A 17,156-nucleotide genomic window follows, 5' to 3' on the forward strand; every position below is an offset into this window, starting at 1 on the left:
TGGACAAAAAGTCCAAGCCCAACATTTTTCAAAAATACAAGCAGTACAAAATCATTTTCTGAACCTAGCCACAAGTTATAGCCCAACAAGTAGAATTCGTTTTAGCCCTTCTTATTGGATTAGCCCACACAAATTTTGTCCAAATAACCCAGAACCATGTAACCATAGCAAAATAAACAATCATTGTGTTCATACCCTTGATTTTTATTAACATATCTAGTCTATTGGCGAATGCCGTTGTTTCCAATTGGGCTTCAATTGCTGACGTGGCTTCCTTGCATTGGTTGATTGGTGGTCGTCCGGCCCGTGGGATTCCAATTTGATGTCGTCCAGCCAGCATGAGAATTGGACGTTTGCTGATTGTTGCTTTTTGTTTCCTTGGACAGCTGGCAATTCTTTTGTTTCTTTTCTTTGTTGTTTGTTGTTTGCTCGGAAGTGTTCCGCTACAATCTGGTCCTGCGTTGCCGAATAGACCACAATTATTACTAATTATCTTTAATTGTAATTATTCCTTTGACTCTATTGATTATTATTAAATACTAATTAATTGTTAATAACTTATTAGTGATGTCGGTTTTTTATTGCCACTTTTGTTGCCCAACAAATTGCATTTAATCCATCACTTTTTTCGACTTATTAACAAAAAACAAGTTTTTTTTTGTTGTCCAAAAAATCTCATTTAATTACCTTTTTTCCAGATTTTTTTAAGAAAAATGTCCTTTTATTTTTTGTCATGCCCAACAAATAAGGTTTACCCATTGACTTTTTTGGGTTCACTTTATATTAATTAGATTCTGGTTCCACGCTTTTATTGTCGAACAAATTGCATTTGATTACCAGTTGTATGCAGTTATTAGCCAAAAATTAATCTTTTTTTCCCGATCAAATCATATTTGGTTGCCCTTTTTAACAATTAATTGCTAATTATTTAATTAATATTGTTACTTTTTGTTGCCTAACCAATCGCAGTTCATTAGCAGATTGTTGCTATTAATTGTTACTCAATTAATATGCCTGCATTGCTCCGCTTTGAGAAAAGCATTTCTTATTAGACTTTTCTTCTTTGCTTTGGACTGTCTTAATAATTAATTGATTCGTAATTAACTAATTCTATCATTAACATACTTAATTACCAATTCTTTGTAATTAACTATGGACGCATTTTATTTGTTTAGTTTAGATGCATACTTTCTCGATTTCTTCGTCCGTCATTTCACGTTACTTGTCAGCAGCCTTCTTTTGTTGACAAGTGATTGTACTGAGCTGAACAATGCTGTCTTATTTTATTATATTACCCATTTCTTGTGACTATATTTACTCTTCCTCATAAGAGCCCTTTTAGTCTTTTTGTGCTTTGTTTGGGGTTATGTCTGTAAATCTGCAAGATACCGTCACTTCCTCCCCTCGTCGCCCATAAGCTTTTTTTCTCCCGTTGATTGACATTGTTTTCTGCTTTGCATTTGCACAATGGTTATACCGTTTCTTAGCTTTTCCACAGCAGATTTTCTGCTGATCATCATCATGATCTGTGGTAATTGTGCATTTGCTCCATTGTTTTCCCTATTCTATTGCTCTTGTTCCTTTGCTAGACAGAAAGAGCTACCTCATAAGCACCATTCTTCATTTTCTTTAGCTATTTTGAATCTTCCCTCTTTCCCAGTTTATTGGTTTGGCTTTAATTTGCACTGCTGCTATAGTCGCTGCTTCCTGGTGAGCATCTCCACTTTACAGTTTCTTTTGTATTGTTTCTCCTCTAATTGTTCATATATTTGAGTATTGCTCTCGTATTGTTGTGTTTCTTACTTTTTCCTTGCTTCTCTACTTTCTTGTACACTTGTTCGACCATTTTAATTTTTCCCTTGTCCCTGCTAAATTCCTATCACCATATTTGCTTCTTTTTTTTTGTCTCTTGTTTCTTTTTCCCCTTTTCTTATTATTTCTTTGATAGCTTCCTTTTTTTTTGTCTCTTATTTCTTTTCCCCCTTTTCTTACTATCTCGTGGTTTCCTTGATAGCTTCTGCTGTTATTTGGCTCTGTGGTGTTGAACTTCTTCGTACAAGCAGGTTACGTATTCTTATTTTATTCTTCTGTTCTTTTAATCTTTTCTCTATATTTTACCCTTTAATTTGTACCTATTTCACATGTGTTTTCTGGTGAATCGTTAGTTGCATCCTGCTCCAGTTTTATCTTTTTTTTGTTTGGATCTTTTTGGCTTTTTTAACCTTTTGTGCTCCTTACACATTCCATGTACACATTATTCTATTTTTCCTGATGTTCTTCTATTGCCAGTAAGAAAATGCCTATTTCCTGCGTTGTAATTACCTGCCTGATTTTTCTTTTTTTGTTAAATATTTGCTTTTTGGTCAGCTATTAACTGTTAACCCCTTTACCCCCCTGCTATTTGTTTGATTTTTGCTCGCTCTGTTTTCTATCGGTTTTTAGTTTACATTTTCCCCTGCTGAGTTAGATGTTCTTTTCTTTATATAGTCCTTCAGCATTCTAGCACTCTTAGTAAAATCGAATGGATAGAAATGCTACTCGCCGCAAAAAATATGCAGAAATGCCACCGTTGGAAAAAATGAACTTCTACAACGTCGAAGAGAGAATAGATCTGCCAAGAAAAAAGATACACATTTACTCCCACGTATTCGCAAGGTTCCGCTTGGTTATATAGAATCCGATGTTTCTTTCCCTGATTCGCATCCTGAAAATCTTGATAGTGCGAATCAACCTTCTATGCATAGTGAAATGTTAGGAGGTGAACCATTGAAGACCGGTCATGACAGTGCCAATGTCATTACTGAGGCATTACAATATATGTCCTCTCGCACCTCTGCTTCTTTTGTTCCTCGTGTTGATTTTGTTTCCTCTGCTGAAATAGCAAGTGACACTCCAAATGCAAGTACTCTTGCAGGTATAGTTGGTGATGTCCTACTTTTTTCTTATCCAATCGGTGGTTTTTAGGCCACCTTCACTCCCCTACTTACTGGTTGCCAGTTTTGCATTTCAATTCTTTGTAAATGGATGCTTTTTCATTTACAATCTGCAGAGTTTCCACTAGCTGCTAAGGCTGATCTTAAGGGTTCCAAAGGAAAATTTCTTCCAGAAAAAAGAAAAAATTTGAACCTCTCTTCTTCTACTATTGAACCTAATTTTTGTCTACCTAGGAGAAAAATTAGGAACTCTATACCTGCAGCTTTGCATGAACGACCAGCCGAGTGCTTTGATCGTTCTGATAACGTCATCCAAGAAACTAACTCTGACAACGAGGATTTGCATATGAACAGTCTCTTTGAAAATTCAGTAGAATATTGTTCTTCTGACCATGTTTCTATGAGCTCTGGAGAGTTTTATCCTATCGGAACTGCTGTTCATACCGATCCATTTCTGCACCGAAAAGACAAATCTCTTGAGAAGCAAAATTTTAGGAATTCATCTGCTTGCCCTGTTCCTGTGATGCTGGTTAATAGTACCAATAGTTCTTCTCATCTTTTTGAGAGCATTATGCAACCTTCCAGCATAGACAAAGATCCTCTATTTGCTCATCAGCTTTTTGAAAACATTGTTAAGTACTCTCCTTTGCCAAAGGTTTATATGCAATCTGGCCAGCTGCAATCTCCTTTCACTGATAAGCATCAAACATTCCATTTTGGAAAGAATATACCATCGTCTCAAAACCAAACTTTTGAAGCAAATTCTGCATCTCAAGGTATATTTTTTAAACAACTACTCTCAAAACAATCCTTCCGAATATTCTTTGCTTCCCGCCACATCCTAATTATGTTCATTGAAATGACAACAGCCTGTTTTGTTAGCTTATTTCTTTATACGGTTGCAGAAATCACCTCTGTTCAAGTGAGACGATCTACCAATTCTGTTGAAAAATTTGATTCAATCATGGAGGCAACAAAAAATGTCTGCTCTTGTGGTTTCTCATATGACGCACAGTCTTTTACTCGAGAGCGTTGTTCTCATCGCCGTGTGAGAAAGCAGACTTCGGGTTGGCATTTTATTTCTCACTAGCTATTTAGATGCCCTTTAATAGAGACACAACTTAGTTTGCTTCTCAATTGTAGTTTCAAAATAAATGCAGCTGCGTCTAAAAAGAGGAGGCAACGCCAAATTTTCCAAGCCGACGAAATCCCACATAAAGCTTTGACTCTTCCAGATGCTCCTGATTGTGAGCATTGTGGAGCCAAGAGGTTCCATTTAGAACCTCCTAACTTTTGCTGCTCTGGCGGAGATATTTCTATTGTGGCTCCTTCTATGCCTTATGATCTTAGGCGCCTATTTATCGAAAATGATGAGGAAAGCGCTCATTTCAGGAATAATGTTAGGACCTATAATAACAACCTGGGATTCACATCCTTTGCTGCAAAATATGATCCAGAACTGACCAAGAACACGAAAGGCATTTATACTTTTTGCGTTCAGGGTCAGGTCTACCACTTTCTTAATAGTTTCCTCCAGCCTACCGAAAAACCTTCTGGAATTCAGTTTTACTTTTTTGATTCTGATGAAGAATTAGCAAGGAGGGTTGGAAGTTCTGATAAGTTGCGTGAAAGTACTTTAAAATTACTTATGCGCATCCTCTCAAACAATCCTTATGCTAAATTCTTTAAGAATCTCAGAAATGTCCAAAACATTGACAACTATAAAATTGTTTTGAATTGTTATCCTGGTTTGGACCAGCGTGTCTATAATCTACCTACGGCCTCTCAAGTTGCTGCCATATGGACCGAGGATGATGATGAATCAGCGGACAAAAATGTTCATATTCAAGTTTATACCCACTCTAATACCAGCCATAGAATTAAGCATTACTATGGCTGTTATGATCCTTTGCAATATCCTATTCTCTTTCCTCAAGGCGAATGCGGATGGCACCATGGTGTTAAAAAACTTCGCAAGAGAAAGAGAAATGCGGATTCTTGTGAGGAAGATTTCAATGTTGATCCTTCCTCTGTTGATGACCCTTCACATTTACTTGATTTGGAACCTAGAGGCAAGTGTATTTCTTGCTGTTTATGCCTATTAGGAGTGAACATCATAAAATTTTCTGCATTAGCTTGACATTTTTTCCTTGGTTTTTATAGCTGTTGAACATGGAAAGAACGAAGAGGACACTGTATCGGCAAGGGAGTATTATTGTTATAGGTTTCAAATGAGAGAGAACGATGAGTCGATGCTACTGCACAGTCTTAGACTTCTACAACAATTTTTGGTTGATTCCTATGTGAAGATAGAAACTTCTAGGCTGGACTTTCATAGACACCGACAGAATGTTGTTAGGTCAGAAATTCTTCAAGGAGTATTGGACAGTGTCTCTCTAGGCCAAACTGAAGATTCTAAAGTTGGTCGTAGGATAGTGCTACCTGCTTCTTTTATAGGTGGACCTAGAGACATGAGGCGCCGCTATCTCGATGCAATGGCACTCGTACAAAAGTACGAAAAATCGGACATTTTCCTTACCATGACCTGCAATCCCGCATGGAAAGAAATTCAATGCAATTTGAAGTATCATGAGAAGCCACAGGATAGGCCTGATCTTTTAGCTAGAGTTTTTAGAGCTAAATTTGAAATGCTTAAGCATGAGCTCTTGAATAAACAAATTTTTGGTGAAGTGGCAGCATGCGTCTATGTCATTGAGTTCCAAAAACGGGGATTTCCACATGCTCATTTGTTGCTCATTTTAAAGCCTCAATTTAAGTTGCTCAATCCTGAGTCCTATGACAAGGTAGTTTGAGCTGAATTACCTGACCGGATTCAATATCCTCACCTCTACTCTCTTGTTGTAAAACATATGATCCACGGTCCCTGTGGAGATATGGATAAAAGTTATCCTTGTATGAAAGACGATTCTTGCAAGAATCACTATCCAAAAAATTTATGCCCTCATACAACCCATGGTGAAGACAGTTATCCATATTATAGGAGAAGGGATGATGGCAAGAAAGTGAGAATTCGCATATTCACCCTTGATAATAGGTGGGTTGTGCCTTACAACCCCTATCTTCTTGCTTTGTTCGATTGTCACATGAACGTGGAGATTTGTTCTACCATTAAATTGGTCAAGTACTTGTATAAGTATGTGTTCAAAGGGCATGATCTGGTTTGCTTTAGGATTATGGCGGATGATAGTGCTACTGATACTGACGAGATTAAAGAGTTCCAAAAAGGTCGATACATTTCACCTCCGGAAGCGTTTTGGCGCATCTATGAGTTTCGTTTAAATGAGATGACCCCGTCTGTTTATACTCTCCAAGTCCACCTTCCGAATCAGCAACTTGTTTCTTTTCCAAAGAACTCGGATTTGCTGCAATTGTTAGCTAAAGTTGATTTTTCTAAGACCATGCTGACTGAGTTTTTCAAAATGAATGCAACCAACGCAGCTGCTGAAAACCTTAAATGCTTTTATAAAGATTTCCCTCAGCATTTCGTCTGGTCTTCTAAATATAAACACTGGACAGAAAGAAAGCGTCGGAAGGTGATAGGTAGGCTCGTCAGTGTTAATCCAAAAGAGGGAGAAAGGTACTATCTAAGACTTCTCTTAAACCATATTCCAGGACCAATATCATTCGATGATCTCTTGACTGTTCATGATAAAAAGATGAAGTCATTTAGGGAGGCTGCTTTGGCACTTGGTTTGTTGCAATCTGATACATATATAGAAGAAACGCTTGAGGAAGCTGCTGCATTTCAAATGCCATGTTCGCTCAGATTGTTATTTGCTACTCTTCTGGTCTATTGTTCTCCAACTGATCCCGTGATGTTATGGAGAAAATTTGAATTTGACTTTTCTAGAGACTATGAGCGGTATGAACAATATCATGACTATTCTCCCGCTCAAATTAGGGGCTTGGTTTTAGCTGATATTAACAGGTCGCTTCAGCAGATGGGTACAAGCATTGCTGCCTATCAGTTGCCATTAGATGATCTTGTTAGTATAGATCAGGTTCACCTAACAAAAGAAATAGAATCTGAAAGAAACATAGACATTCTGCCAGAAGATCTATTGATGTCTTTCAGATTAAATCCCCAGCAAAAGTATGCTTATGACATCATTCTACAAGCATGCTTTGCTTCCCAAGGACATTCTTTTTTTATTGATGGTCCTGGAGGTACCGGTAAAACCTTTTTATACCGGTCGCTGCTTGCTACTTTAAGATCGCAAGGCTTTATAGCCATTGCAGTAGCAACCTCTGGAATTGCTGCATCTATCCTACCTGGAGGAAGAACTGCACACTCAAGGTTCAAAATACCTCTTGATTTCTCGAAGAGCAGAACCTGCCAGCTTAGCAAGCAAGGCGGTGTTGCAAGGCTGCTCTCACAGTCAAAACTGATCTTATGGGATGAAGCTTCCATGGCAAAACGGGAAACTATTGAGGCATTTGATGATTTGCTTAGAGACATAATGGAATCTGAACTGCCTTTTGGGGGTAAAGTTGTTGTATTTGGTGGGGATTTTCGTCAAACACTGCCTGTTATTGAGCAAGCAACAAAGGAAATCCTTTTGCAGTCATGCTTTCTCAATTCTCCATTGTGGGATAAACTTCATAAACTGAAGTTGACAGAAAACATGCGAGCTATATTAGATCCTCACTTTTCTGACTTCTTGTTAAGAATTGGCGAAGGGCGTGAACCTGTGGATTTCGACGGTGAAATAACTTTGCCAAGAGATTTAGTCATTCCTTATTATGATAAAGAAGAGTCCTTAAACAGGTTACATTACTTAGTAACTTCTGATTTATCTACCTACTCTTCAAGGTATACAGCTTCTAATTAAACTTCTTTATGAACAGGTTACTATACTCTGTATTCCCAGATTTAACTCTCTATTCCCAGGATCCATATAGCATGATAAATAGATGTATTCTTACCCCTAAAAATAGCTCGGTTGATGAGCTGAATGATATCCTAATTAGAAGGTTTCCTGGAGAGCTTCGCACTTATATTAGTTCCGACAAAATTGTTGATCAGCGGCACCAAGAGGATTATGAAGATTTCCTTAATTCTCAGAACCCAAAAGGCCTACCTCCTCACAGGTTAATGTTAAAGGAAAATTGTCCGATTATACTGATAAGAAATCTAAATCCTGTTGAAGGTCTATGCAATGGCACAAGACTTATATGTAGAGAGCTTGGCCGGCATACTATCTCTGCTGAAATTGTCTTCGGCCAGCATCAAGGAAAGAAAGTTCTCATTCCAAAGATACCCTTGCAAACTCCTGACAACCAAAAGAACTCCATTGCATTCATAAGAACTCAATTTCCTGTTCGCCTCTGCTTTGCATTGACCATTAATAAATCTCAAGGACAAACTCTCGATTATGTTGGCATTTACTTGCGAGAGCCTGTCTTTTCTCATGGACAGTTATATGTAGCCTTGTCCAGAGTTAGAACTTCAGCTGAGCTAAAAATACTTATTGTACCAGGAACTTTTGATGGTATAAAAACGGATTGCAAAACTAGAAATATTGTGTTCAGTGAAGTTTTTCAATTGAGCCAGCAGTAGAATGTTCTTATATTCAGGTATACTTGCACCAGTTTACGTTTGTTTTACTTATTGCTATGGTCTTATGTATACCCAAACCTGTACATTATAATCATTTTCCCTTTTTTTCACAGAAATGTCTAACCTCCTGCCAATTGGGGATATCATGCCTGATATGAAAAACTGGTCTTGTATCATCACAGTTCAGGAAAAGCAACAGGTCACAGATTCTATGGGAACACCAACCAAAAAGCAAAAATTTGTTTTCTATGATTCAGAGGTTACACTTTAGAATCTGAAATAGCCATTAATTATTTGATTCTTTATTTGTTTGTCCATCATATTTGTTATGTGTAATTTTTTTTTGTCTTCTGGTAGGGCTCTAAAGTTGAAGGGATAATCTTCAATGCTGATATTCTGAGAATGAGTCCTATGCTGCAGGTTTATAAGAGATATAAGATTTCAAATGCTGATGTCAGGACTATTCCGCTAAAGTTTCAAACTGCTGAATTAACCAAACAGTGGGTGATCACTTCAAAAACTGTCATTGATGAGGTCGATGGGGATGAAGACATTATGCCTATTCAATTTGCTTTCACTAAGTTTGCTGATTTAGCTGAATACATGGATGATAGAAGCAAGTCCGTCGGTGAGTATGCAAATAGTCCATCGTTCGTATTTTTATCACACATCGTTATTTTCTCAACCTGCCTTCTTTTCCTTTGCAGATGTCCTCGGAGTGGTGATCAGTTCATTAGCCATGAAGACAATCACTAAGAACTCCAAACAGTCAAGCGTCCAAAAATTTGTCCTCCTGAATGAAGAGTGAGCAATCTTTTTATCATACTGCACGCTCTTTTATTGGCCTTATCTCATTTTTTGTATATCTTTGAATCATTTCCATCCTGCCTTTTATATCAATGTTAGGTCTCAAACTGTCCTGCTATCTTTATGGGATGATTTTCTGAACAATGAAGGTCAAGTTATATTGAATAACATGCAAAGCTATCCTGTTATCATTGGTCGAAGACTGAAAGTTAACAACTACAATGGTCTGTTAAAATGCTGTCTTTTTGAATTATAACCTTTATTTGTATATCAAGGTTCTCAATCATAGCTCGATATTCATTCTGTTGTTTATTCTATAGGCGTTTCTCTCTCTACTTGGTTCGATTCTGCATTGCTTGTTGATCCACCAATACAGGAAGCAAGACAGCTCAAAAATTGGTGCAATGACATTAACTAGCATTTTTTTATGCACCTCGTCTCACTTGTATCTTTACACCAGCCGATATTTTCCTTACACCATATTTTTTTTTGTAGGGCAATGAGAAATACTAAGTCAATTGCAGAAATCATTGATGCAAAAAGTTACATTAAATACAATCCTGCACTTTCTTTAAAAGGGGACCAAAAAACTACTCTAATTTGCAATGTTACCCCATCACAAAAGGTAATCAAGTGATAGCCTGTTATGTAATTTTATAGCTTCTTATCTGTTTAACTGTCATCTTATGAATGTCTATCTTTTAGACTGCCTGGGTCAAGGCAAAGCTCTCCTTTGAACACATCTTCCAGAAATATTGGTACATGAGTTGTGCAAAGTGCTATCAAGCTACAGCAGCAGACTACGAAATTGAATTTACTTGTAATTCATGCAAGGAGAAAGGCGCTGCTATGCCTAGGTCCTATTACTGAATTCCTAACTTTAATTCTGCTGCTTATACTCTCTTAATCTTAATATTATAAAGTGTATAACCTAAGCACTTGTATACTTATCATTCAGATGCCGCTTTGATATTGATTTGAGCGATGACAGTGGAGTTATACCTGCTTCTATCTTTGGAGATCTAGCAGAAACTATTCTCACCTTCACTGGTCTTGAAGCAATGGATCACTTTAATCAGGTTATTTTAATTGATCAAATTTAATACTAAGTACAGTATTTCCATGTCATGTCACCCTTATATCTTCTGTGCTCCTACCAGAATCTTGAGCTGCCCCTTGAGTTTGTTCATGCACAGCTTAAAACAAAGACGTTTCTGGTTCACATTAAACCAGTCCAAACACAACTCGCTGATGCTAGGCAGCGTTATACCGTTTTATATTGCTCTGAACTTGAACCACAATTTGATTGTGCTCGCTTAACAAATGAACCAAAATCTGTCTCTCTTTCAACTGACCGGCAGACAGAAAATGAGCAGCTGCTGACAGCAGGTTGATGAATATACCTAGAGTTATGATACATGACTGTGTTTTCTTTGAATCAGCTATTAACTTATCTAAGCGTTGCGCTTACAGGACACGGTGGTTCTAGCTCAAAAGTGCGCCTTCGACTCAGCCAAAAGTTTGATGAAACAGAGACTGTCGACACCAGTGACCTTGACAGTCCAGATGCTGACTCCAAGAAGAAAGCAAAATTAGGCTGAATTGCCTTCACTACTTTTTGGATTGCTTAGACATTAATATTTTTTTTGGTTCTGTCGTCTACACTTCTATACTTAGGCAGACTGCTAATGCTTTTGGAAATACTGCTCACCTATTCATAATTCCCTGGCTTTTGTACGTGGTTATCTACTAAACAGCTTTTGTCATGATCATTGAACTTTGGTAATGGCACCTGTATCAAAGTTCTTGTCCGGCTTTCAAAGATTAACTGAGATCCTCCATCTTAGGAAGCATGAGGATTTTTACAGATATCTTTGGATTCCTGACTCTGAACTCCCTTTTTGTAGAACTAACAGCTTTATAATCTATACAATGTGGGGTTCTTTTCCATTTCTTTATATTTTTTGCAGTACAATTGCTATTATCGCTTTTGAACATCCATTTTTGTATGCATACTTGTTCATTTATTACCCAAGCCTGCATTTTTTTCGAATAAAAGTTATATATTCAGTTCCTACTACTCATATGTCAGACTATTTGCTCCACTTAATATACCAAGTACATGGTGAATTATAATTTTGCCTTCAAACCATTAAAGCATTGCAAATGCAGTAATTTACATGCTGTCATTTGACAGCTCGCACTTAATGTTTACCATTGAATTGTCTTTCCTATTCATTGTTCCATACCTATCCTCTGCTGCAACTAATAAATCTTTTCAATGGTGGTACTAAAGAGCCTGCACTTAGCATTAAAGCAAATTAAAAAAAGAACTCTTTTTACATTCATCTTTTCTTTATATATATGCTATTTATCGTTTACAATATCATACATAACACTGGCACATTTTCTGCATAAGGACTTGTCAACAGGTGCATTGCTTTACAATCTATTTCTAATACTCACGAGATAGTACAGGCTTGTGCTTACAATTTCTATTAGCAGGCTACTTTTCTGATTTTTCAATTCTTCAACTTTCTTCCTGATAGATCAATGGCAGAAACAATGTCTATATCTCCAGCGAATTTCCCTCCGACAAACAGCTGTTTACCAGCTTGCTGTTTTCTACTCAAATGCATCCATAGAGGACAGGTTAACTTTTAATTCATCTTCACCTATATTGCAACATTTACAGTTAAATAGCATGGTATTCTTTGACGTTATTTTCCTGCCTCATCTTTTCAAGGTATTACCTGCTCAGTTTCAATTGTAGCTTCATCAGCATCATTGCAATAGAATCATTCTAAGGTTTGGACTGCGGCAATGGGCCATCGCAGTTACTGATCGTGCATTCGAAGAAGGATGGGATGCTTTTTGTGAACACAACATTGTTAAGAGACATGACACATTGTTACTTCGGCATAGCGGAAATCTGATATTTGATGTCATTCACTTTTGTGAGCTACAAAAACAAGTTTTATTGCCCTGGACAGTTTCCCTACCAGACCTGTTGCACATGAATGTCGTAGCATCACGAGGTCAGAATATCACTATATCTATCTCATATCCTCATCCATATCATATATAATTTTTAGCTTAACACATAATCACTAATTGCAGATGATATCCACGCATCTACTAGACAGCAGCAAGTTGCTTCCTCGCTGAGACCAAAATTCTGCCAAGATCTTTCTGATTCGGTTTGCTTTTATCAAACATTTAACTCTGCAACTCCATCCAGTTTGGTAAGCTATTCCATGTTTACCTGCATTCTCTTTGTCATCTCAACTTTCTTTCAAGCAATTTCCTTTTGTTTTTGGATATCTTCTGATCTGCGGCTTCATGACAGAAAATTCCACGCTTTATCGATCACTTCATCAATGGTACCAAGACTCCCACGTTGCTTATCAATACTGGAAACAAAAGCACTCAAATAGGTGTAAAACATAGACGCCTTCACCAAAACTGGAGAGATTTCATTCTTGAGCATCGACTGCAGCACAACGAAACTCTTGTTTTTGTTCCGAAATCCGAAAATATATTTACAGTTTTAATCTTCGACGATACCGGAGTTGAAAAGATATTTCCTTGGTATCACACATTCAATATTTATTCAAGTGCTTAGCCAATTTAGCTGAACTATGCTCTGTAATCTACCTATGAATTAAATACATTACTGGTAATTTCTGCTTATTCTTAGTTAAACTATGCAGCCGCTGCCCCGCAATCCTTAATACCTTACTTCTTGTTTGAATTCATTAATATTATAAAATTAATTACTCAACTGGGCATTACTGGGCATCATTACATTCGCCCACCGCGCATCGCGCGGTGTTATCCTCCTAGTTTCCTAAAAGCCTCTTTAACATTACATAGATATACCAATCCTTCGGTATTATATGCCAATGAAGAAAGAGTGGTCCTCACCCCTCAATTTCTTCTAGATTGTGGATTCCTTGAAAACATCTGGATAAATGATCTAGAAGACACGTACAGATTGGGGATCCATCTCGGATATTTTGCCAGAAGATTACTTGACTTTGGAGAATGGGTAAGGATTGAAATCAGATCAGCCCCAGCAGAATGGATTGGACTATTAGATATGGCACTAACAGTTCATAGAATAAGGTTAACAGTCAGCAATTGTTATCCAGGGAGATTAACTACAAAAGAAGTATAGAGATTAAAGGCAAATATTGTCGAATGTCTCTTATCATTAAAAGAACAGCTTAGAAGAAGCAGAATGCTAAATCTAGCATATAAACATTTCAAAGCAGAATGGAATCATTATAAGTTAGCATCAGAAAATAGGATTCAAAATATTTATATTCCAAATGTTTATTTTCTAGAAAAAGATTTTGAAGAGACAACGGTAGATGAAGAATTATTCCAGGGATATTTAGAAGATTACTTAGCATACGACACTCCAGAAGATTCTTTTGATCCAGAAGAATATGATACAACTCATTATTTTGAAAGCATGGGACCAGAAGAAATCCATAATTTAGAAAATCAGATGGAAGGATAAGGAGAAAGACACAGGTGGGACACAAATACCAGGCTTTGTCAATAAACAGTTGGAAGACACTTTTTTGAAACTCAAAAATTTGAAATCCGTCGGCTGAATAGATTGGAATCTTTTCTTTGGTCGGCCATATTATTTTATGGATTCAACATAATTGAAATCCGTATAGGTAGGAACATAAGTCCGGAATTTCAAGTCCGGAAGTAGGCTATAAATATCTCAGAGTTCTCATTCATCAGACACGATGAATTCTTGTGAGAAACCTGAGCATAAGAAAATCATCTTGTAAATTCTTGTGAATACATATATTTTTCTGCACATTTTTCTCATATATCCTTGATCAAAATAGAGAGGAACGGGAAACAAGAGAATAGAAATTAGTTGCAGCCAACCCTAGAAAGCTTAATCTTAAAATTTAGAGAGATACCCTGAGAGAAGATACCCTTAGACAAAGGGAGAAATCCAAAAAGTTCAAAAGACCGTGTAGTACCACTCAAGCCGTGTTAGCTGTTGAAGGCATTTAAAGGCATTCGGGAAGATCAGGTGAGGCAAAACTTTGTCAAAGGATTCGCAACTCTAAAGAATCGGAGATTTTTTAAGAAAAAGCTCAGCAAGGAAGGTATAATTTCAAAAATTTCTCTTAAAGTACCAAATCCTCATATAATAGATTGAATATTTTTGAATAATTTTATGAATTTTGATAACCAACCAACATATAATTATACAAGCACACCAGAGCACGCATATTGGTTAGCTTTAGAAACTATCCAAAGTCCCGAAGGATATTATAGTTACAGATTAGACCAAATAGAATCAGTGGAACAGTGTTTAGCAAATTTAGACATAGAACAACATAGCCTTAACAGAGTCATCCATCACGATCCACGATCATTTCTTAGAAACATTAGACAAGTTAAAGTAGATCTTTTATATCATAAATTATTTGAATTACAAATATAAGAAGATTATATAAATATGAAAAAATTAGAAAAGAAAATCATAATAGAATTATTAATAATATCATTTACAACAAAAATTAAATTTTTCTAAGGATAATATCATAGAATTTTATAGGTCTTTAACCTAAACCTTATAATTTCGGCCCATACATAGAATTTATATCATAGAATTTTATAGGTCTTAAACCTAAACCTTATAATTTCGGCCCATATATAAACATAGAATTTTATAGGTCTTTAACCGAAACCTTATAATTTCAGATATATATATATATATATGCCCTTTTGAATTTGATGCTTGTGTAAGTTCAACATCAGAAGAACTAGAACAGTAGAACCAAGGTCCATAATTGCGAAGTGCGTTTGAAAATGTGAACAAGTATAGCTAAAAGTAAGATAATATATTCCCTTTGGCACGACAGAAAAAGCCTCAACTTTCCATTGATAGCTAAAGGATCAAGATTCAAAGTGAAAGTAATGGAAAAGATGATTATGTCTAATTGAGAAAAGAAATCTACATCAAAAAGTGAAAAGAGAGAAGATTAAAGAAATGAAAGAGCTACAAAACAACATCCTGCAATCTGTATGTTGAATAGATTGCAGAGTCATTAAAGGGACTCAAGGTAAGAGAAAGTAGAAATTGTGTAAAAAAAAAAGTAACCATTTGAAGAGAAATCAAAGCTATTGAAACTTTTCACACTTCAATCATTTAAATCATTCACTTCGTCTACTATATCTATGGTATATGCCCTCTCTACTTTTGGTTAGTATAGTTGATTTCTCATTCATTTGGTTCGACTTCTTCATGTTTCCAAGTTCAAAGCAGAGATAGTCATCCGATATAGCAATTGTCGTGCATAACTTCACAATTTTTAGTTTGCCTGTCAATTAATAGATAGTGGATCAGTGGACTCTTGATCTCCTAGATGAATTTTCTTGCACTTCGTTGCCAATTGCTATGTCTGTTTCCGTTTTATATATTTTCTAATACAGGTTATCCAGTGTTTTCCATATTGGTATGCATAGTTGGCTATTTTATTATCTTCCTTTGATGATACTAAGAATAATATAGTGTAAAATGAGAGTAACTGGTCCCTGTAGTATAGCTTTGATTAGCAGCAGGTTCTGATAAAAAAGCAGAAGTCACAATAATGTTTACTGTTTACCTCCACAAAAAATTGACGTAGCACAACCAAAATGATACTTGCCCATGATCAACGAGCAGGGCCTAATTTTCAGCCTTTTTCTTCTGCTTGGTATATATAATCCAATCCCTACTTTTAATCTCTGTTTACCATAGTGCAGTAGAGCTTATTAAAGCATATGATTAAAAATTCAAGTACGGACATCCTTTTCTTATGCATTATTTTGCATGGAACTTGGCATGATTGGGGATATTTGCAGTGATAGGTATAGCTGTAATTTTTGTTTGAGAGTTTTCCAATAGCTAATTTGGTCTTTTGAATTAATAGCTAGTTTGGCATGATTTGGTCTTTTGACTTACATTTTCTTATTGTTGTCATGATTTTGAATTGCAGAATTTGGATATTGACATGGATAAAGAAGGAGATGAGCAAAAAGCAAAAAAAAGACAAGTGGTAGTTGCAAATTATATGGTAACAATAGCTACATTAGTAGTTTGGTGGCATGAGAAACATATAGTAAAGGAGTATTTTTTTTCTTTTAACTATAAATGAGTAACAATTTGTTGTCCAACATTACAGGCAAGTACTTTCTTATTGATGCGGGTTATGCAAATAGCCCCGGTTTCTTAGCTCCATATAGGGGAGTTAGATATCATCTTAGTGAGTGGTCTGCTAGTGGGAACAAGCCTCAAAATTTTAAAGAGTTATTCAACCTTCGACATTCAATTGCTCGAAATGTGATTGAAAGGACATTTGATTTGTTCAAGAAGCGATGGGCCATTTTGAGAGATGCATCTTTTTTTGATGTTAAGACTCATGTCATGATAATTAATGCATGTGCCATCCTTCATAATATTATTCGAGTAGAACAACCAAATGATCCTTACTTGGATGAAGTTGATGCTGAGATGCGAAGAGTACAACATGAGGTTGATGATGAAGGTGAAATGGAAGATGAAGATGAGGAAAATGGAATGGAAGATGATGGTCCAAATAATGATGGTGGTGTAAATGCTATTAATGAGAATCGAATTCGAACAGTACAACCAACTAGCGAGTGGACACAATTTAGAAATGCTTTAGCACGAGCAATGTTTATTGACTATCAAATTAGACAAGGCCATCATGGAAGTTGAAATTTGATAGGAACCTATTCGGATTTAATTTAATATTAGAATGGCAATTTATTAAAAAATAGTAGCAATG

General features: G+C 36.3%; 2 protein-coding genes and 1 long non-coding RNA gene across 4 annotated transcripts; all 3 read left to right on the top strand.

Annotated features, from left to right (window-relative positions):
* The first annotated feature begins 1,325 nt into the window (after positions 1-1,325).
* On the top strand, positions 1,326-11,954 carry LOC140004549 (replication protein A 70 kDa DNA-binding subunit B-like). Of its 2 annotated transcripts, XM_072054073.1 has the most exons (12): positions 1,326-1,710; positions 2,015-2,063; positions 8,628-8,773; positions 8,872-9,142; positions 9,222-9,318; positions 9,421-9,545; positions 9,642-9,720; positions 9,817-9,946; positions 10,027-10,178; positions 10,280-10,400; positions 10,482-10,710; positions 10,795-11,954. In XM_072054073.1, the coding sequence occupies exons 1-12, from the start codon at positions 1,468-1,470 to the stop codon at positions 10,920-10,922; spliced, it is 1,770 nt and encodes a 589-aa protein (XP_071910174.1). In that variant the 5' UTR covers positions 1,326-1,467; the 3' UTR covers positions 10,923-11,954. The 2 variants fall into 2 exon arrangements, with proteins under 2 accessions (XP_071910174.1, XP_071910175.1); XM_072054074.1 differs by lacking the exon at positions 10,482-10,710.
* A 129-nt stretch (positions 11,955-12,083) lies between these two features.
* LOC140009218 (uncharacterized) lies at positions 12,084-12,858 on the top strand. The gene is made up of 3 exons (XR_011816573.1): positions 12,084-12,359; positions 12,442-12,566; positions 12,671-12,858. It is a non-coding gene; the product is annotated as an uncharacterized lncRNA (long non-coding RNA).
* Positions 12,859-16,498: 3,640 nt separating this feature from the next.
* LOC113696818 (uncharacterized) lies at positions 16,499-17,086 on the top strand. The gene has a single exon (XM_027216199.1). It carries the CDS (start codon positions 16,499-16,501, stop codon positions 17,084-17,086), a length of 588 nt encoding a protein of 195 aa, XP_027072000.1.
* The last annotated feature ends 70 nt before the right edge of the window (positions 17,087-17,156 follow it).

This window comes from Coffea arabica, chromosome 6e, assembly GCF_036785885.1.
Source record: "Coffea arabica cultivar ET-39 chromosome 6e, Coffea Arabica ET-39 HiFi, whole genome shotgun sequence".
Classification (NCBI taxonomy): domain Eukaryota; kingdom Viridiplantae; phylum Streptophyta; class Magnoliopsida; order Gentianales; family Rubiaceae; genus Coffea; species Coffea arabica.

Bases quoted from the DNA above. Each gene is read 5' to 3' on its own strand.
- LOC140004549 (XM_072054073.1), top strand. From the start codon at position 1,468: ATGGTTATACCGTTTCTTAGCTTTTCCACAGCAGATTTTCTGCTGATC. The intron at 9,143-9,221 runs GTGAGTATGCAA...TTTCCTTTGCAG, and splicing joins TGATAGAAGCAAGTCCGTCG to ATGTCCTCGGAGTGGTGATC. The intron at 9,546-9,641 runs GTCTGTTAAAAT...TTTATTCTATAG, and splicing joins GAAAGTTAACAACTACAATG to GCGTTTCTCTCTCTACTTGG.
- LOC113696818 (XM_027216199.1), top strand. From the start codon at position 16,499: ATGAGTAACAATTTGTTGTCCAACATTACAGGCAAGTACTTTCTTATT.